General features: G+C 41.3%; 2 protein-coding genes across 3 annotated transcripts in view; both read left to right on the top strand.

The window, feature by feature from the left end:
• LOC143888272 (uncharacterized) overlaps window positions 1-18,732 on the top strand; it is a 41,265-nt gene extending 22,533 nt beyond the window's left edge. Inside the window, exons 2-3 of one of the 2 annotated variants that reach the window (XM_077392639.1) lie at window positions 17,242-17,522; window positions 18,092-18,732. In XM_077392639.1, the coding sequence (XP_077248754.1) occupies window positions 17,242-17,522; window positions 18,092-18,112 (302 nt within the window). In that variant the 3' untranslated portion in view covers window positions 18,113-18,732. Of the gene's footprint in view, window positions 1-17,241 lie in introns of both variants that reach the window. The other variant, XM_077392638.1, reaches the window with a different exon arrangement.
• A 1,815-nt stretch (window positions 18,733-20,547) lies between these two features.
• On the top strand, window positions 20,548-21,093 carry LOC143888831 (MADS-box transcription factor 23-like). Its single transcript, XM_077393226.1, has one exon. It carries the CDS (start codon window positions 20,548-20,550, stop codon window positions 21,091-21,093), a length of 546 nt encoding a protein of 181 aa, XP_077249341.1.
• Window positions 21,094-21,488: the final 395 nt, after the last annotated feature.

Here is a 21,488-nt window from a genome sequence, read left to right on the forward strand (position 1 = left end):
CAATTCATCAGCAAAGAAAATCTCTAGACCTGGCAGCTTCTTCCCAGTCTCATCATACCACGGCTCAGGAAAACCGTAAAATGGACAATCGGCCCCTTCCTTTCTGAATCTACCATTCATAATCATGCTGAACGGTCCCATTGGAAACTCGAAACCCTGGCGGCGACAATTAGCCCATTTTAACATGTATGCCTTCATCTCTTGGACTTCCTTTCAGGTAGGCTGATACCCTAACCCGAATAATCCATTCATCGCCTTCATTAATGGCCATTCAGTCAGGCCTTGCAGGTTTCTTCCCAGGCCAGCTCCCGGAATATAACCAAACCGTCGCATCATCCTTACGACACTAACATTGGTACTTGTTAAGAACATGATCTCCTCATTCATGGCCTCCCCCATAGTAATAGTAGAGACCTCTAATGAGAATCCTGTCAAGCTGACATCCTTGGCACTTTCATCAACTGATTCGGCAGTTATCTGCCCAATTTCAGGCTCTGGATCTCCCCGTACTGTAATCACCCTGTTATTCCTGACGAATTTCAATTTCTGGTGCAGCGTCGAAGGAATAACTCCGACCTTATGCAGCCAAGGTCGGCCCAGGAGAAGAAAGAAAGAGGTTTTGATATCGAGCACTTGGAATTCGACTTCAAAAGTCTCCCCTCCAATCTTGATCTCAGTGGCTAATATCCCGATCACATCCCTTCTAGTGCCGTCATACGCTAAGATACCCTGCTCAGATGGTATGAAATCTGTTGGTTCAAACCCTAAGGTAGTTGCAGTATTTAATGGGCAAACGTTCAAAGCTGACCCATTATCAATCAAGACTTCCGGCACTCTCTTTTTGTTGCAAATTATGGTGATTCGGAGAGGGCGAACATGGTCTCTTCCTTTTGGAGGGAGGTCTTCGTCAGTAAAAGACAAATCCTGTGAAACTCTTGTCACGGCCACTAAACTGACCAGTTCATCAGGAGTAATCTCAACTGATACCTGGGACGAATTCAGCTCACGAAGCACAACCTGTCTGTGCTTTGGCGACGCCATCAGTAAACCCCAAATGGACACATTGGCTTGTGTCCTTTTCAGCTGTTTCAGCAAATTGTCCTCCTCATCATCTAAACTCTGTTTCTGCTTTTGATTCTGATGGTCAACCCCTCTTGCAACCTTAGCGGGATTCTCGACTCTGAGCTCAGCTGGCTTGAAGACTCGTCCACCACGTGTGACGTGACGGAGCTCATCACACTGGTCATTCAAGAGCGACAAATCCTCGTCCTCTAATCTTAGAACATAAGGGACTTCTTCGCTGCTCTCTCCCTCTTCAAATTTGAGGACATATGAACATTCGGCAGATTCTGCAGATCCCCCATCTCGAGCAGACAGTACATAAGGCTTCTTATCTTCTGCATCACTGTCTCCCTCTTCCCACCTCAAAACATACGGCTCTTCAGAGATGACAGCACAAATACGAGAATAATCCAAAACAACTTCCTCGGTAAGGATTGCATAAACATTTGGCGGAGGGGTTGCATGTGTCGGCAAAGGATTACGAGTGACGTTAGGAGCTTCAACAGAAATTTTCTTTGCCTCGATCATGTCCCGGATCTTATGCTTTAATGCCATACATCTATCAGTCAGATGTCCGACACCCTGATGATATTCGCAATAGTAATCTTTCCTCCAATACCTCGGGAGAGGATTCAGAGCCTCCCTAGGTTCTAGCAACTCAATTTTCTTATCCCTCAACAGCTTCTTCAATGCCACTGACAAGGAATATGGCAAAGGGTCAAATCGTCTTGGCTCTTTTCTCTCCGGGCGACCTTCACCAAAATTTACTCTCTGCGCTGGCGGAGCAGTATTCATATTATGAACCTCCTTAGGTGCAACCATAGGTCTTTTTCCTTCTCTTGAATCAGAAGGAACTCTCGATCTCAAACCCTTAGACAATGCATCTTCTATTTGGGTTCCCGTCTTGATGAGATGATTGAAATCAAGAAAGTACTGGATGGCCATGTGGTGGTAGTATTGTGGTGACAGGTTCTTCACCACGATTTTGATTTGCTCCTCATCTGGCAGACGATGAGTCATCTGCGCGGCTTTCCTTCTCCATCTGCGGATGAAGGAAGTGAAGGTTTCATTGTGGCCCTGCTTCAAAGCTTTGAGATCTCTTTTGGTTACGTCGATCCCCTCCTCCATGGAGAATTGTTCAACGAACCTATTAGCGATGTCTTCTAGGGTTCGGATCTCTTCTGATTTTAGACTCAAGAACCATTTCTTAGCCACTCCGATCAAAGATCGGGGAAACAAGAGAGCGACCTGCTCTGGAGATAGACCGTGCTGCTGTAAAAGCGGAAGCACTGACATCAAATGGCTTCGAGGACACCCTGTCCCATCATACTTATCCATATCTGGCACTTTAAATCTAGGAGGCAATGTGACTCCTGGATATATCATGAAATCTGCCATGTTCAGCTTTTTCGGACCTTGGAATTTGATATTCTCCATCTCCTGGGCCAGCTTGTCCAGCCTGTCTGCAAACACCCTGCCTTTATCGGCTCTCTCCAGATGAGGGAGACAATTCTCTTCCGCATATTGTTCATCCTCAAGGTCATCCTCAACAGCGAACACTGCTGGTCTGCTCGTCATAGGAGGTGGAGGAGGTATAACTGAAGGATGCTGGAGGGCATTCTCTCTAGAGGTAGAACTTCTATCAGCTTTCATGCGAGCAATCTCTTCATTGATGGTGCCCAATTGTGCCAGGATAATTTTCATCATCTCATTGGTGTCAAGGACATTATTTCCATTTTTAGCCATGGGTTCAGGTGCAAATTGGACGGGTGAAGGAATTTCCTGGAGATTAGAAAAGGGTAATGCAGGGGAGGTAAAAGAAATTGGTGAGGAAGAAAAACGACTCAGCCTGGAATCAGCGGACTGACGGGACCAGGTTGATTTTGAAACGAGGATTTTCTTAGGAGCAATGGTTGCTCAATCAAGAATCCTGTTATGGAAATATAAACACTAGATTAAAATTTTGATAATCGAGATAAACTATTTTGATCAAACAATGACAAAAGAAATAAAAACACACTTTCATTAATAAGATTCAAATTGTGATTACAACGGATGAAAAATATTAATCTCTGATCACAGCTGGATAAACAGACTGACAATAATGGGAAATGCAGAAATCAGAATAACAAAACATGATACAGATCTTCAAGGCTCCTCAATCCGAGCTCTCCGGCTTGCGGGCTCTTCCGATATTTCTCCACGTCGGAATTTGCGAGATAAACCTAACCTCCTTTCTATATTTTTGTTTCCCCAAGCAGCCACAATGGATCGGACGAGATCAGGAGTGAGATCTTCACAAAGAGGAGGGACTATGATTCCGGGAGGACATGGAATTCCCGTAATCTGATGGAGAATTCGCATGGGTGCATAAAAGGAAGATTTCTCAGTACCCATGAGGTAAACAAACGAATGCGGGTAAGTGCTAGTAAAAACGTGGAAACATGAATGACTTACCCAGCGAAACTGGCTCTTCTCTACATGTTGTAACCAATTGTGCCATTCATCGATAAACTGAGGTTGATGGGCTATTGGTTTCCATGTATGGAAATTCTTCAGGGTATATGGATTTTGGTTTTGTCGCTGAAGAATTTGAAGTTTTTCACCAAGCCAGACATACAACAACTTGACACATCCATAGAAATTGTCCTTGATCTCTTGGGAAGCAATAAGATCTAGTCCCAAGAAGGTCTCTGCTAACATGGTAGGGATAGGATTCCTCCCCTCATTGATCTGATCTACCACTCCTAATAGTATCAAAGATGCAACAAGAGAATTTCTGCGAAGAACATGACGTGCGAAGACCATAAAAATTAAAGCATTACGTCGGCAATCCTGAAAACGAGAGTTAGTAGGATCGACGTTTTTCGAAAAAAGTTTAATAAGGTCTTGAATTTTCACGCACGTATCCGTTAAACATGGCAGAGCATCCACAGTCTCATTTTTGAATAATTTGCAAAACAGACCATGAGGAGATTCTATCTTTGAAGGTTTGATCCAGAGTCCCTCAGATGGGAGCTCTAGCATGGTACACCAATCTTCAAATATGGGACAAAGTTCAAAACGGCCAAATCGGAAGACATGAAGAATAGGATCCCAAAGTCCAGCAGCTGCTTGGAGAAATTTCCAATTTATATCCCGACTGTTCAAATAAGTGAACGAATTGATGAAATGATCAGCCATATTTCTCTGTGATTGTTCACGCGGAAGAGCTTTAATGGTACCGGCTATCCAGTTGTCCAACAAAAGGTTTGCCATAATCAGACCTGACACAAAGATAGGACGGGATAATGAGGGAATGAAGATAACTTCGAATAAACAAAGAATAAAAATAAACTTAACGATCAAGCATAAGAAGGATATTATGGATGACATCGAATGTTCCACTACTGATCAAAGATGATCAGAAACTCAGAAACGAGACCACGGTCACAAAATGACAAAAGTAGATCATAGACCGGATCTAAATCTGGAAGATGGATGTCAAAACTGAACGATCAAAGAGATCAATAATAGACTATGGCCATAAAGACAGCAGACAAACTGTCGACCATATCTAAAGACAAGAGAAGAAAACAATCTGAATAATATATGACACAACAAAAGAATGGATAAATGAAGTTTCAATCTGAGGGATAAAAACAAGTGAATTTTATCATCATCGAGTCAAAGAATAAACCGTAGCTATGAGGGTGACAAGTAGAAGCCACTAGCTAGGTTTAGATCTGAGAGATGCATAGACATGACTGATTGATCCAAGCCAGAAATCTCTACTAGAAAGTAGGTCCTGATCTTATAATCAACAGATATAGGGACATAATCTCAATAAATAGAACAACAGAGAGGCCACGACCATGAGAGGGGCGAGCAAAAGCCACTGGTCGGGTCTAGATCTGAAAAACGGACTGACACAACTGATTAGATTAGACAAGGAAACCTCACTAAAGAGTAGGCCCTCAATCTGATAATCAATATATAGATATATACATATATACCCTAACCAGGGACACCAGCCCTAAATATAATCCCATAGAGTCAAAATACTTGACTCAAGACAGACATGTAAGTGCACTAGGACTGCGTTGTAGCCACATAAGGTGAGCTACAATAATCTATGGATAGGGCAAGGCTCTTAAATCTAGGCTCCAACATGTATAAGCAACACATGTTCGTCCTTATATGAATGCAATATATATATAAGCACATGCAGATCCTAATTGGGTTTCACTGAGTCAACAAATATATTCATATACATAATATATTTAAAATGAAAGTAGAGCTCCGGACTCAATATATCGGGTACTATGCTTATGATCCATACTTAAAATGTATAACACAAGTACGCCTAGTGTTATACATAGTATGCTTCATTGCTCATCGGCTGCTGTAAACACAAGTACGCCTAGTGTTTATGACTGCAGCACCGGCGCATAGCTTGGTAATAGATACAACAGCACCATCTGGATAGAGATATCCCATGAGGCACGCATTATATCTATCCCATGGAGCTAATAATAAGAAAATCAATAAAAGAAAAAATAAAGAACAAAATGATGTATGCTGTGCAGTGTGTGAATCCCTTGTTTTAAACACCTATTTGATGCCCCTGGATTCTAAGCGATTAAAGTCTCATTTATAATGATTTTAGCCCAAAATTCTTCAAAGTTAGTAACAAATGGCATTTTAACAGAGTTAGGCAATATCTCGAAAGAAAATCCCCAGCAGAGTCGCCAGCCTGTGGACCCCTATCCGAGAGAGGCGGCGGGGGGGCGGGCCCCCACGCGCTAAGTCTCTCAGGATCATCCACGTGAATGGAGAGCTCTACCAAGGAACTCTCGAAACAATGTGCCTCTCACAGCATGAGTGGCGATATAAGGTGAGATACCTCTCGATTCGAGGACTAGCCCAGATTCGAGGCGTACCTTAAACAAAGAAGAGTCGCCATCCAAGGAAGTGGGCCAAGGATCCCATACTATGCTCTATTGCAACGGATAACCAGAGATTATAAAAAGAGGGTTCATGCCTGGTTACGAATTCGGAAGGTCGAAAGAGCACCTCATCCGCCCAAGTGCAAACACCTGGTCTCTTATGCCATTAATTTAATAATTTTAAAGAGTTTTGGGCGAAAGTCATATGAAATGGGAACGAATATCTCCAAGAAGACGTCTATCTAATCATGCATGTCTCGGAGATGAATAATAAAAACATACACAAAATAAATGAAAGATGTGTCACCTAAGCAAAACTAGGTTATGAGTGACATGCCTAATGGGTGTCTAAGTTCTGGTGTGCAAACACATGCATGTTACAGCTAAAGGTATAGGATCTGTACATGAAAGTAAGAAAACACAGCAAAACACACAACACAATTCAATTCTATACATGACTGGACAAAATGAGTCCTAACTCTAATTGACCTGACTCGGACCAAGATGGCCTCAGGAAGAATCGGAGTCAACGTAGTTCAATGCCGTATTCAAAACTACTATGCCTAACCATCTAGAACCGCTATCCTAGACTCGATCCACTAGAATCCACTGATTTTTAAAGCTTTTTTTGCACGATTTCTTAAGTTCAGGTGAATTGTAATTTTTAGGACTCTCTATATGTTCTAACTAATGCAAGTTGATTAGCCTTAAGCTAATGCAGGTGGGCCCTACATCCTATGTGTATCTAGGCTGTGCAGCCTAATGAAAACCATGGGCTGACTATATGCTTCCTAGTCTAGCCATCGGTTCGACTAGGTGTCTAACCGATCGACTCGAGGCCTCCTAACTCTAGGGACACTCACACGACAGGACACACCATATCAACAAATCAGGACAGACTCCTAACTCTAAAACACCCTAAATGTCTAGGACAGAATCCTAACTTTAGAGGAAGATCCTTTTGAAAAAAGTTTTGAATATTTTTGTAATTTTGGAAAGTTTGAAATGTTTATTTTTAAAGGTTTGGCTGGACTTGGGATGTGGATCCCAAGCTGCACTACGTACCTCGTGGAAGAGGATCAAGCCAACGTAGTTCGGAAACAGAATTCCCTAACTACTCTGAAAGACTCAAAATTTTTGAGATTTTTGGATTTTAAGATATTTTTGAATTTTTAAGTGTTTTTGAAATGTTTTTTGTTATTTTTAAGTGTTTTTGACTCAAGGGGGACAAATCCTATCATCATAAGGGGAGGACAGACTCCGGATATCCCGCAAAGGTTGGACAGCATCCTATGCTTTGCGGGGGAATGAACAGAATAACAACTCTGCAAGGGTTGGACAGCATCCTATACCTTGCAGGAGCGGATAGAAAAACACATGATTTGATGAGAGGTAGGATAGAATCATAACCCCTATGATGATAGAATTTGATTCTTGAACAAGAGGACTGACTCTCTAGACTAAGGACGGATTCCTATGCTAGTGGACTATCAAACTAAGATAAAGCTCACAAGTAATAAGGAAAAAGAGACCTTGTGCATATTTTGCAAAGGTAAAACACTCAGCCGGGCCGGACAGCTACCTAGCCCTAGGGTGCAACAAATGTGCAACCCAATACCCATAAGGGTAGGGGTATGATGCCAATCCGAGTAGGGTGTTCTCCCAAAACCAAAAGACGCACAAAGAGGAGGTTTAGCAAGAAAATGAGACTGGGTAAGTCTCTTAGACACAGAGGTAGGATAGAGAAAAATGCTAACAAGGAAAAAGAGACCTTGTGCATATTTGGCAAAGGTAAAACACCCAGCCGGGCCGGACAGCTACCTAGCCCTAGGGTGCAACAAATGTGCAACCCAATACCCATAAGGGTAGGGGTATGATGCCAAGCCGAGTAGGGTGTTCTCCCAAAACCAAAAGACGCACAAAGAGGAGGTTTAGTAAGAGAATGAGACTGGGTAAGTCTCTTAGACACAGAGGTGAGATAGAGAAAAATGCTAGCAAGACTGGGCAAGTCTCCTAGGATGGGCTCCAAGTAACCTTATCATTGCCTAAACAATGATAAGAAAATGAGATAACTGACAGACCAAGTTGGTCTTCGACTAGAAGAGGGTTTAAGACCTGTGAGACTAGAGGTAGTCTCCTAGGATTTGACTCAGGTTGATTCATTAATGAGACAATGCCTGTCTCCAAAGATTTGGATCTAAAAGACTAGGCAAGTCTTTTGAGAAAATAGAATGCTATTTGGACTGTGCAAGTCCCCCTAGAGATGGGCTTGGGATGACTCCTTCATAGCCCTTGCAACGAGAGGGAATTCTAGTATCTAAAGAATTTTAACAGAAATCTATAAGACTGTGTTAGTCTATCAAAGAGAGAAGAAAAGGCTACCAGATAATCGCAAATTTCATTCTAAAAATAAATCAAGTGCTAAGCAAAGAAGAATTTTCAATAAAAAGAATATACAATATATAGCAATCATAAAATGATAAATAACATTAATTAGTCCAGACCAGCCGCTGGATAGCCTAATAAAGTAAAAGAAAACAATATTAAACACTTCTATGCCCAACCACAAACACCACCCCAATATGGGGATGAAATCAGATGATGCTAAAGTAATCATCTGATATCATATACACATGATAATATTTCAATATCCCGCCTTGAGATCAGACAGTACTCATGTCGATAATATCGAATAGAGTAGTCATCTGATCTCCTTCTTCCCATTAAACAATTTATTTAAATAAAAAGGAAATGAGTATAATAAGCTTTGATATAATCTCACCTGAACAATCCATTTATCTTCAGAATCTAACTCAAAACTTAAGATAAAAGAAAATTAATAAATTCTCAATATTTTATACAAACTTTTCCAATGATATTTCTAATCTATACAAAGTATAAATTAAAAGAGGCATTTATTTAATATATGTAAGCAGCGAAGTATAACTAAATCTAAAAAACATGATATTTGCTATTGTCAGGGTGAAATAAGGCTGTTAATATCAAAATGGAAATGGCTACCACTATTAAGGTGTGAGAAGGAAAATTATAAGACTTACTAAAGGCTGGATAAGCCTAAAAATGAAAAGGGGAGTGCTATTCAGACTATGTAAATCCTCTAATAATGGGCTTGGGCTATCGCCTTCATCGCCCTACAATGAAAGGACTTCTAAGGTTTTAACGGTATTTAAAAAACTAGGCTAGTCCTGTAAATGAAAGAAGAAGAGATATCTGGTTGGGGGTGATAAAGATAAGTTATGGATAAACTGTATGAAATAATTAGGCACATATCATTATCAACCTTGTATGATAATACTACCATATTTAATCAAAATCCTTACAGACTATGCCACACATATATTTTCATTAATCTAATAATTAGTCTAGCTGCTAGCATATCTCGTATTAAACACAATGAATGTGCAAAAAAATGATAATGAGAATGCACCCTCATAGACATAATAAGACACTAATGATGCAATTAGCAAAAATACTTGACCAAAATTGTAGCTTGCAACAATACACATGAACTTTTATTCATCTAAACTCAAACATAGCTTGTATAATACCCCATATCACCATCTACCCAGAACTCATTTCAACTTTTATACAATTATTCGAAATACTTTCCTGATATCCAAAATAAACTCATAAGCTGATTTGATTTTTTTTTTTATAGTGAGTGATCCCAAAAGGAAAAATATTTTGCTTGCAAAATCAGTCATATTCCTTTCCCCCCATCAGATGTTCTAGTGTTGTATTTTACTACATGTGTCCAAACCTCTATCAGAAAAACATTTGACAAATAATATGAGGGAATCAACATGCCACAATAAATTCAATAGCACCATGAAGTTATGTATAAAAGTTGAAATTTGAACCTCAAACAAGAAAACACCTTGAATAAAGTATGATAAAAAAAACGTGTAATGGTTCAGACATAAATATCCCCTGAAATGATTTTGTAAATAAAGGTGCATGGGCTGTAGGATACAAACATGAGCATGTATAGAACTAGAGAAAATAGACTCGACTAATATTTGCACTTCCATAAGCTAACAGGGAGCTATCCAAGACTAGTTGTGTATATGAGTAAAGACTCACATAAGAATTGAATCATATGCAGAGAAGGAGCTACTCAAGAATAATTGTGCATATGAACAATGAAATAACAAGTATTGCACTGTATAAATATTATTCCATCTCAAAGTATTAATTGTATGAACATAGAAATAGAGAGATGAGTCTGAATGCCATAAAAAAAAAACTGTATTCTGTCAAAATGCTAGCACACACTAAACAGATGTCAAATACATTATTTATGAATGCTACCCTAACTATAAAAAAAAAAACCATCAGTGTATTGTACTCATTAAGATAGGGTTTCAAAGTAAAAAATAAAAGATCTAGGGTTTTCAAGGATTAAATCTGAGTACAAAGGTAAAGGAGAATAATAATAAAATAAAAATAAAAAAATCAAATTTGCTCGCCGGAATTTTCTAGAATCCAGCCTGAGAAGTGATCGAAGATCATCGGAGCTAATTGGATTTCGATCAGAAAAATGGACGAAGGCTAGGGTTCCAATACAAACTCTGCTTCTCTCTCTCTATCTCTCTCTTTTTTCTTTTTCTTTTTTTTTAAAAAAAATTATCTTGAATCCTTACTAAGAAAATCAAATCCTTACAGAGTTTGCAGATCTTCCTTACTCTTTATACTCAACGAAATTTGATTGAATCAAATGCATAAACTAAAGGCTTAATGAACAGATCTAAAATTTTAATGAGCAGATTTGAGGTTTTGTGAAAACTAAGGTTTCTAAAGAGGGAAAACGAAAAGAATACATAGATCAATGGTTTAGAGCCTTAGATCTAGGGTTTTTTTTAAAGGTTGAAGATGAAATTAGGGATTAAACGAAGATGTAATAACACAAAACAGCTTAAGGAATTCAGAGACGAAAAGAAACAAGGAAAATCTATGATTCAAAAGAAAAACTGAGATGAATGAAAGATCCAAACGAGGATGTACTTACCGGAGAAGATGAGCTCGCCTGAGATGATTAGCCGGAGAAGATGATTCCCATGGCCGGAGGTTTGCCGGAGATGACTTCCGATCGGAGAAGATTTCCAGAATCTTAGCCGAGAAAGATGAGCGAGATCTGTTTTCTCTTACTAGAAAACCGAGAGCGTCTCTCTCTAGAAAACAAAAAAAAAAAATTTTAACAAAGAGTTAAGTTGGTATTTAAAGGGAATTTGGGGTGATGATATCGGCACTCCCATTTGATAAGCGCACACATGCGCGATCCTGACTAGCTAAATCACCCCCTTGTTTTGATAACTACACAAACTCAGCTTGTCTTTTGTGAATTTTTTTGTCGGATTTTTCTGGAATTTTGCCGGGACATTTCTAGGGCTCTAAGGCTTCTAAAAATGTATTCATGGGCACTTAGGGTCTTTGGATAAATGAAAATTTTCTTCAAATACATGGATTTTGGGGTAAAATGAAAAACCTAGTGGGCCACCCCCTCATTTACACTACACACACTATTTCGGTCCATTTACTAGGCAAACGAGCTCCGATCTCGATGAAATTTTACAGGGGGGTAGAAGAGACCTTCATCCAGCCTAGGGTGAAGTTTGGGACCCTAATGCTGAGATTCGGATGGATTTGGCACGAGCCGGGAAGGTTTAGGGCTTAGTCAAAATGGGGTGTCTACAAACGCCCAATGTAAGTAACTTGTAAATATGTACATATTGAATATGAATGATAATTACTCTTTTGCAGCTCTTGTGTAAGTCTCCGCGCACCATATGGAAACCCAGTTCACTAAAACTTGGGTACTCATATCTGGAAACCCAGTTCACTAAAACTTGGGTACTTATATCTGGAAATCCAGTTCACTAAAAACTTGGGTACTTATATCTGGAAACCCAGTTCACTAAAACTTGGGTACTTATATCTGGAAACCCAGTTCACTAAAAACTTGGGTACTTATATCTGGAAACCCAGTTCACTAAAACTTGAGTACTTATATCTGGAAATCCAGTTCACTAAAAACTTGGGTACTTATATCTAGAAACCCAGTTCACTAAAAACTTGGGTACTTATATCTGGAAACCCAGTTCACTAAAACTTGGGTACTTATATCTGGAAACCCAGTTCACTAAAAACTTGGGTACTTATATCTGGAAACCCAGTTTACTAAAAACTTGGGTACTTATATCTGGAAACCCAGTTCACTAAAACTTGGGTACTTATATCTGAAAACCCAATTCGCAAAAATTGGGTACTTATTATCTATTTGGAACCTAGCTTTCTAAACCTGGGTATCTAACGCTTGGAGACCTGGTTTACCAAAACTTGGAAACCCGTAAGTTACTTTATTCCAAATATCTGCCCACAGCAAGGGATCAAACAATGTTACTATTCAGAAGCAGACGGACGAAGTACAAGTAAAACATCAAAGTATGATTTCTGTTCATAAAAGAATAGGGCCTTAAAAAGCCATTACAAAAGATGAGAGCCTCAAAAAGCTGCTACAAAAGTTGGGTCTCTAAGGACCATTACAAAAAGAATCAGATAACATGACTCAAGGGGCCTCGTAGCTGTCATCTCGTTGTAACCTCTCCTCCGAAACCACTACGCCAGCGGTGGTGACTGGCTCCTCGTCAACGAGCGTCGGGGCTTCAGGAACGTTCAGACCGGTCAAGGTCGCAGTCGGGTTGGATGCTTTGACCCACTAGAGACAGTCAAAGTATCCAATCTTGTAGGCCTCACTGGACAAACTGAAAAGTTCGTCCTCCCGCTTTTGTACGGCCTCTGCGACGGCCTCCTTAATGGCCGCTGCCTGCCTCTCCTTCGCTCTCTCCCTCTAAGTGTTAAGGGCTTCGACTGATTTCTGCTTCTGAAGGGTCAGCTCCTCCCTAAGCAGCTTCTTCTCTGCCTCCACCCGTCCGATGCTTGTTTGAAGCTCCTTAGCCTCCATCGCCAGCTTTCCATTCTCCGTTTCTGACTTCGTGATTGCATCGGAGAATTTCTTACTCTTCTCCTGAAGATCATTGAAGTACACTCCAATCTATAAACACCAACATGCCAGTGTTAATACGAGCAATCAAAGCAAAAGATGGACAGAAAATAAGCATACTCGTTGCCCATCTTACCTGATAAAGCGAAGAGAATACGGCTTCTTCGGCAGTAGCTGGCGGCTCGTGGAGAACCTGTTGTTTATCTTTGCTCAGGATGCATTTGCTCTGAATCTCAACAGCTACTCAGCTCTCGCCAAGACCAGTATCATTTTTTTGAACGGCCCAGTTGGGCCGAAAAACATTGTCTCCCACCTTCGCCGGGGGAGGACGGGCTGCAGCTCCAACGGACGTACCACCAGCCTTTGAAGGGCCGGTTCCTTGGCCAAAAGCACCAACCAGTTTCACCTTGGTTTTGCCTTTGGGAGGCGGTGGAAGCGTAGTATCTTGGGTATTAGCCGGACTCGCCATCTCGGCGGCTTTTCTTTTTTGGCTCTGCTGTGCTACCTGTTGAGCCCCCAGCTGAGCCCTTGGAAGAGCCCCTTGTCTTATTCTCTCAACTGTTGATTGTTGTTTCATCTCTGCAAGTGAACATAAACAGAGCAGTCGGAAGCAAAAAGCAAGAAAAACAAATAGAGTTCAGAACAAGGCTAGCCACATACGTGCAGAAGTCGCAGTACTAAGACCGAGCCCGGCCAGAACTTCTTCCCCTGAAAAGTCCGCGCAGTGAATGAGGCATCCCCGTTCCACCTCCTCTCGTATTAGGGCGAACGTTCTCAAAGCTTCGCCCTCGAGAAGCAGTTTGCGACTCAGTGCAGTTGTATCAGGGACATTCCAAATCAAAGGAACCGGCCAGGGCTCGCTGAATTCCCTATCTTCGACGTAGAAGAACCTATTCTTCCACGTGTGTATTGAAGAGGGAATGCCAGTGATTATTTTCAACTCGGAGCGCTGGCTAATATAAATCCAGCCCCCCTGCTTATGCCTCTTCAGGTGAGCACAAGCACGGAATAGCGGCACAGACACGCTCCTCTCCAGTCGACCATGAACAAGATACACAAACTCAGTCAGTAACCTCCATGAGTTCGGGGCAACCTGGGCTGGGGCCAGTCCGTAATATCGAAGCACCGCGGTGAAGAACGGGTGCAACGGGAACTTGAGTCTGGCCCTCAACGACTCATCATAGATACAGACGTCCGAACTTTCATTACAAGCTCTATCTCCCTCTATCGCCGCCCTCAGTCCAAACCTGGGGGGCACACAGTACTTGTCTCTAATATCCTTCATCGTGGACCCCTCAAGGTAGTTCTCCTCGACGAGAGCCCGCATATTGTACCTAGGGTTGGCTTCCATCCGAGCCCTAGCTACGACTTCAACGGCCCGGCCAGGAAGAAATATTGTGGACGCCTCAGCGACGTCACTACCAACACTCCCTTCTGCTCGGAGACTACCCGTTGGGAGTGGAGTGACGTTCAGATCCAATATCACCTCGTCGTGATTCTCTCCGTCGTCGCTATCTACAATCTCTACTCTAACGTTTGGACTTTCCATTACTAGACTCTGAATTGGACTAGACTCTGAGCTACTGGAGGAAGACTCCGAGCCGGGCTCGGGACTAGAACTGCTATGAGACATGTAGTAGAAAAGAGAGAAAGGCTGAGAAGAATACCGAGCAGAGTAGAAAGCTCATAAATCTGCACACGACTCCCACCACGCACCTCGCAAACCGAACTGGCAGAGCAGGAAAGGAGGAGAAGTAAAAAGAGAAAAGTGAAAAATGAAAGGTAAAACCCTCCTTTTATAAGTTTTATCTGAGGCGGTGTGCATTTAATGAAGGGCACACATTTCGATGACGTTTTACTGGTGCCACGTGTCTTCCATTTATGACGGACACACGCATCGAGGCGAAGGCGTAAGTGAAGACGTGCGTATCTCCAAGGAATTAAGGGCATCCGTTAAGTGCTCGTACATCAGTCCGACCCAAGCCGTACTCGTAAGTCAGTCCGGCCCAAGCCGGACTGGATATGACGCGTTTCACAAAACGACAAAAGTCAGTGCGGCCCAAGCCGGAGTGGATATGACGTGTTTCACAAAACGACAAAAGTCAGTCCGGCCCAAGCCGGACTGGATATGACGTGTTTCACAAAACGACAAAAGTCAGTCCGGCCCAAGCCGGACTAGACATGACGCGTTTCACAAAACAACAAAAGTCAGTTCGGCCCAAGCCGGACTGGATATGACGCGTTTCACAAAACGACAAAAGTCAGTCCGGCCCAAGCCGGACTGGATATGACGCGTTTCACAAAACGACAAAAGTCAGTCCGACCCAAGCCGGACTGGATATGACGCTCCGTTAAACGCCAGTCCGGCCCAAGCCGGACTCATTTCCAGCCGGACTGACCAATTTCCGGACTGGATTTCCGGACTCATTTCCAGCCGGACTGACCAATTTCCGAACTGGATTTCCAGACTCATTTCCAGCCGGACTGACCAATTTCCAGACTGAATTTCCGGACTCATTTCCGGCCGGACTGACCAATTTCCAGACTGGATTTCCGGACTCATTTCCAACCGAACTGACCAATTTCCGGACTGGATTTCCGAACTCATTTCCAGCCGGACTGACAGATTTCCGGACTCACTTCCTGAACAGATTCCGCCCATTCAAGAATGCAATTCACCACACTTCCCCAAGTCACTACAATGACTTGGAGAACTGGGGGGCAACTGATGGGGTAGGTGAACTCCAGCCTATCACGGGCCGCCACCTGTCCTGGAGTAGGTGAACTCCAGCCTATCACAGGCCGCCACCTGTCCTGGAGTAGGTGAACTCCAGCCTATCACGGGCCGCCACCTGTCCTGGACACGTCATCGAGTTTCCCTCTATAAAAGGGGGTTCAAAGCTCAAACCATGGGTAATGAAAAATCTTCTCTCCACCCTAAACTCTTAGAACTAGCTCCGCACTCCTGCTCATACTGACTTGAGTGTCGAAGGGCCTGTCCGGAGTAAAACCCGGGTTGGTCTTCTGACCTCGCTTGCCTTTGTGCAGGACTTAGCTCTCTCAGCAGGACTCAGTCCCTCCACTTCGCTTCACTCTGGTCCCCCAGGACTCAGTCCCTCTGGTCATCCAGCTCAGCTCTTACGTCACTGTTGTACCTGTTACCGATTTTCGGTCCAACAGTACCAGTGTCGAACATGTTTCGGATTCCAACACGTAAGGATTCTCTACGACATTTTTTTTAATGATGCTCTACGACACTTTTAGATCTCTTTTATCTATTTTTTTTTCCTGAATGCTACTACTACAACTTTACAATTGCTGCATGTTTTTTGGGTTTCATTTTTTATTTATTTTTTGAATGATATGTTTTCGGTTTTATCTGTCTTTTTTTTCCGAATGGAAAATAAATTTCATTAATAACACAGAGACCGAGAAGGTCCCTGAGGAGAACAATGCTTACAATAAAGAGATGAACATTAAACAAATTGAACAAGGGGGGAAGATAATCAAATAGCTCCAGACTCTCTCTGTGCACCCCAACTCTCGCAAGCCTATCGGCTGCTCCGTTGGCGGACCGCCGAACATGCGCAAATGTGATCGAAGCCGACCCCATTCTATCCTTGATTTCATCAAAATAACCAGCAAATCTCCAACGTACTGCTTTTGACCCACGAAGCCATCTAATGACGTTTAGAGAATCCTCTTCCACTACCAACCTAAACAATTCCACATTATAGAGCATTTTGATACCCTGGTGGGTAGCTTTGACTTCCTCCTCGTTTGCATCTGCAATTCCAATGGGGCCTCTAAAAGCACACATCACTAACCCCTCTTCGTTCCTCAATAGCCCTCCCATACCGGAGGTACCAAGATTGCCCATGAGCCTCTAATTCCACATTATTTGTCTTAATACTAATTTTTATTTGAAAATAAAAAAACTATATTGATTTCACCTATTAAAATTTTAATATGTTACTTGTTATAACCATATTATTATGTTGGTGAATCTACAGATCTTTCTTTTGAGGTTTGCCGAATCCGGCACTCAATATTCATGTCAGATTCCGACACTCGTACCCGTACTAATGCAACATAGGCTCACACAAACAAGATTATTCTGAGAAATTGATTGTTTGTTTCAAGTAACTCCAACATTGACATTATATCCAGAGTTAAGAACTAAATAGTCTGGTGTTTTAACTGATGTTGAGTTTGTTGTTTTGGTTGCAGAGTATGCTTACACAATAAAGGTGACAGTGGCTGCCAATGTCTACAGTTATGGGGTCGTTTTACTGGAATTATTGACCGGAAAACCACCCATTAGTGAGGGAACTGAATTAGCCAAGTGGGTACTAAGTCATCCAGCTCAGGATGATGGGTGGGAGCATATTCTCGATTCCAGTGTGAGCCAAACATCACCTGAGGTTCGCAGTCAGATGCTGTCAATGCTGAAGGTTGCTCAGGCTTGTATTAGCATCTCACCCGAGGCAAGACCCATGATGAAAAATGTGGTGAGGATGATTCTTAATGCAAGATAAGGCTTCATTAAATATATGAGGAAGGGAGTATCAATTTTGTTCGGGGAATATCAATTTCCGATTTGGTTACTATAGGCGTAATGCATGTTTTCCTCTCAGGCTCTGTTCACTTGTTTTCCCGGGAAAGGAAAAGAAAATGTTTCCCAGGAATCTGATGTGGCATTAGGAAAAGAAATCCAGGGAATCTGTGCAGGAAAAAGTTTCCCTAGACTATTCACTTGCGCTGGAGGTTTCCAGTGAAACTGTTTGCCCTTCTTTTTACACTAGTTTTCCATGGAAACGAAATCCGTGTGTTTTTGGTTGGAAATGAAATCCCTAAAGGGTGGGAAAATGGGCTTTTCCATATCATTTTTTGCTTTTTTGCAAATATTCCACATGTAATTCTATTTTCCCTGGAAAGCAAGTGAACACCAGAATTCTGTCTTATCAAGGTCTTGTCAGGGAAAAAATAAGTTGTTTTCCAGGGAACGCAAGTGAACAGAGCCTCTGGAAATGAGACAGTAATGTCATCTCTCAACTCTTTTTTTTTTTTTTGTTGGAAGATAAAGGAGGAACATGAATGAAATGTCATCTCTCAACTCATACCATGAAGTAAGGCTTCGTGTCGATTTCTCAAAGGAAATAACGCTGACGTTGGATGACAATGAAATAGCAGGAAGTAATGTTGAATTTAGATGTCGAAATCGGATCACTAGCGTAACACACTGGATATTCTGCCCGTCGAAGGAATCATCCGCTCATCTACTCTAAAAGATCTGCAAGGCGGAAGAACCTTGTACATTTAGCTTCAATGTCCTACCTAAGATTACAAGAAGACGGAATTCTTATTTCTCTGGGCTCTGATACCAACTGACTCAGCAGTAGAAGATAGCAGAAGCTCTAAAACAATTGATGCACTAATGATGTAGCGGAAACTTAGGTAGAAAGGAAGGGAATGTGATGCAGCAGCATATCTTGACAAGAATCATGATTCGAAAATCAAGCAAAAGAGGGTTCCCAAAAAACCTTCTCATTTGAAAGATTACGTTTCCTAGTTCAGTTCATTAGTTTCTTTAGCAAGTAGGATACTGCTTTCATAGTTAGTTTCATTGGTCTATTTAGCATGTAGGGCATTGCTATTTAGAGGTTTAAAAGGATGGAAAGCTTATTTTTATTAGAAGTTTAAAAAGAAGTATTTTTCTAATTTTATGGAGTGTAATTTTGGAAAGTTAGAGGACTGTAGTTTGGGTTATTAAAAGAACAGGATGGTCCCTTGATTGGATCCACGTCGTTTTCAATTAGCTTTTAAAATGGGCTGAGGTGGATCCAATCAAGGGCCCTTTGCTGGCTCTTTATGCAAGGGCCCCGTGAAATCCTAAGAATAACATCAACTTTATTATAAAAATTATAAAAGTCATGTTTGAAATCCATGAAAATTTATTCCACGGAATATTTAGAGGAGCAGTATTAAGAAATGGGCAGAGGAAGAGGGAGACTTGAGAGGGCCGGAGTTGGTGATATCCCTAAAAAACTAGAGAAATGATAATTTGCCCCCCTTAAATGGATAAAATCCCCCCCTTTAACAGTTTCTGTGAGAATGGTTCACTGCTTGAGGATAAAGTCACCCCTTCAATGTTTTTCTTTTCCTTTAAAACTTAACGGATAACGTTAAAGGGGGGATTTTATCCGTGGCCGGGAAAGGGGGGCGGTATCACTCATTGGAATATTTTTTCATGGTTGGCAAACATGCATGCCAAGTAAACATTGATTATAAATGTAGGAACACAATCTCTCATATATTCATTTTTTAGCTAAAATTAACTCCTTAGGAATATATCAAAGTTGGTCATTATTTATTATTTGAGAAAACAGTTTCTACACACACGTGTAGATAAGTTATCTACACACTAGCTTAAAATACAATGGAGGGCATATTGTTTGGGTGATCCAAACCATTCATTTGATTGGCCCTCACATAGATAGAGTGTCCATAAAAAATCAGCTTCATTGGATCATCCCAACCCTACGATTTGTGGAGGTAAAATGGACGTGTATAAACCTTCACAAATCTATCCATTTTTTGTCTCCACGGTTTGAAGGGTTATGATGATCCTATGGAGCTGATTTTTTGTGGACACCCTATCTATGTGAGGGCCAATCAAATGAATGGTTTGGATCACCCAAACAATATGCCCTCCATTGTATTTTAAGCTAGTGTGTAGATAACTTATCTACACATGTGTGTAGAAACCGTTTTCTCTTATTATTTTTAATACGTAAATTATTTATTTAATATTTGCTAAAGCTAGCTATTGCGTTTTTTATATTGACACTCCCATATTTTATAATGGCACTCCTCTCTTCAGTTTTTGCTTTCTTATTAGCTACTAAAGGCTGTTGTAAGTTCCCCCAAAGAAACCGACATCCAATCACAAAGTTGCTTACAAAAGTTAGGAGGGCCATTATCAAAATATGGGGGGTGCAGGTATCATTTCACTCAACTATGGCTTAATGGATTGATAGCCACACACCCAGACCACCTCTGATTTTGATCTGTTTAATTAAATATTAGAACGATGTTAACAAAGGGCTAGACAGCCTAGACATTCCCTGCTCAAGATAAATGATTAAGAAAATCAACACTTTATGTTGATATTTCCACCCTGAAAATTGGGAATTGTATATTCGCACCACCCCAGCCCCGCCCCCCCCCGCCCCCCCACCCCCCCCCCCCCCCCCTTTTTTATTTGGGACAGCTCCCTGGTTAAAAAATGGGGGCGAATGTATCACATCGTCAGACATTTCAATTAGGCACTGATATTGCGAACTGTAAATTTGAAAGAACTTTAAATAATAAAAGACACGCTGGGTTTGTTCACTTATTAAAACCTGGGTAGTGCCAATATCAGTTACCGTTATGATTTTCCGTCTATTTAAGCAAAACGATACCAGTTACCTAAATAAAAAAGAAACTTTCTATTGAAGCAAGTGCATTAGGAGAGAAAGGGAAAGAGCAAAAATGGGAAAGAGGAAGATTGAGATGACCAAGATAGAGAAGAAGGAATCAAGGCAGGTTTGTTTCTCAAAAAGACGAAAGGGTCTCTTCAAAAAAGCTTCAGAGCTATGCATTCTCTGTGACGCAGAGATTACGGTTATTGCATTCTCCCCCGGCGGAAAACCCTTCGTTTTCGGCCATCCAAATGCACACGCCATCATCAACAGATTTCTGGGCATTCCTTCATCGTTCTCAAGCGATGGGTGGGAGCTTCAATCGGCTCTCGAAAGCCAAACCGGAGTAGAGAAGAATGTGAACAATGAAGGTGAGTTTTGGTGCGATTTTGATGATGTTGAACAATTCACAGATGTGGAAAAGTTGAAGAGTTTAGAGGGAGGTTTGGAGAAGCTAATAGAAAGGGTGTTGTCACGTATTGATGAGAAGGAGCCGAAGAGAGATGATCCCATTGTTGAACCTCTACCTGTTTGTGCCATGAATTGCGAGCTTCCATCTCCTCCAATGGAGGACGATTGGATTTTCAATGATCTTAATGCATATTTCTCTTTCTGAGGATTTCATGTTTTTTGTTTGGACATTTTCTGATTCTTTTGGATTCCCTATTTTTAATTTATGGGAGATTTTATTGAATGGTTGTAATATCACAATAGAAACTGTGAGTAATGAAATTGAGTTTGTGTCTGTAGCTATTTTTCCTTGTAATTTTAGTCCTATCTGAGAATTCTTTTTGAAATTCAGTGTTTTTCTTAACTTGATAGACAAACCCATCTGGGTATCAATGGAAGTTTCACTAATTAATATGTTACAGATCTTCTCTTCTTCTTCTTTTTATGTTTCTCTAAGCTTCTTCAGAGATTGGTTTATCATTTTTTGTTTTTTTGATGGGTTGGTTTATAATTTTTATGCTTCTATGTTGGGATTTGGCTGATATTGAAGCTGGTATTAGG

This window comes from Tasmannia lanceolata, unplaced genomic scaffold, assembly GCF_043159265.1.
Source record: "Tasmannia lanceolata isolate RefF3 unplaced genomic scaffold, GAP_Taslan_0.1 ptg000012l, whole genome shotgun sequence".
In the NCBI taxonomy this organism is placed as follows: Eukaryota; Viridiplantae; Streptophyta; class Magnoliopsida; order Canellales; family Winteraceae; genus Tasmannia; species Tasmannia lanceolata.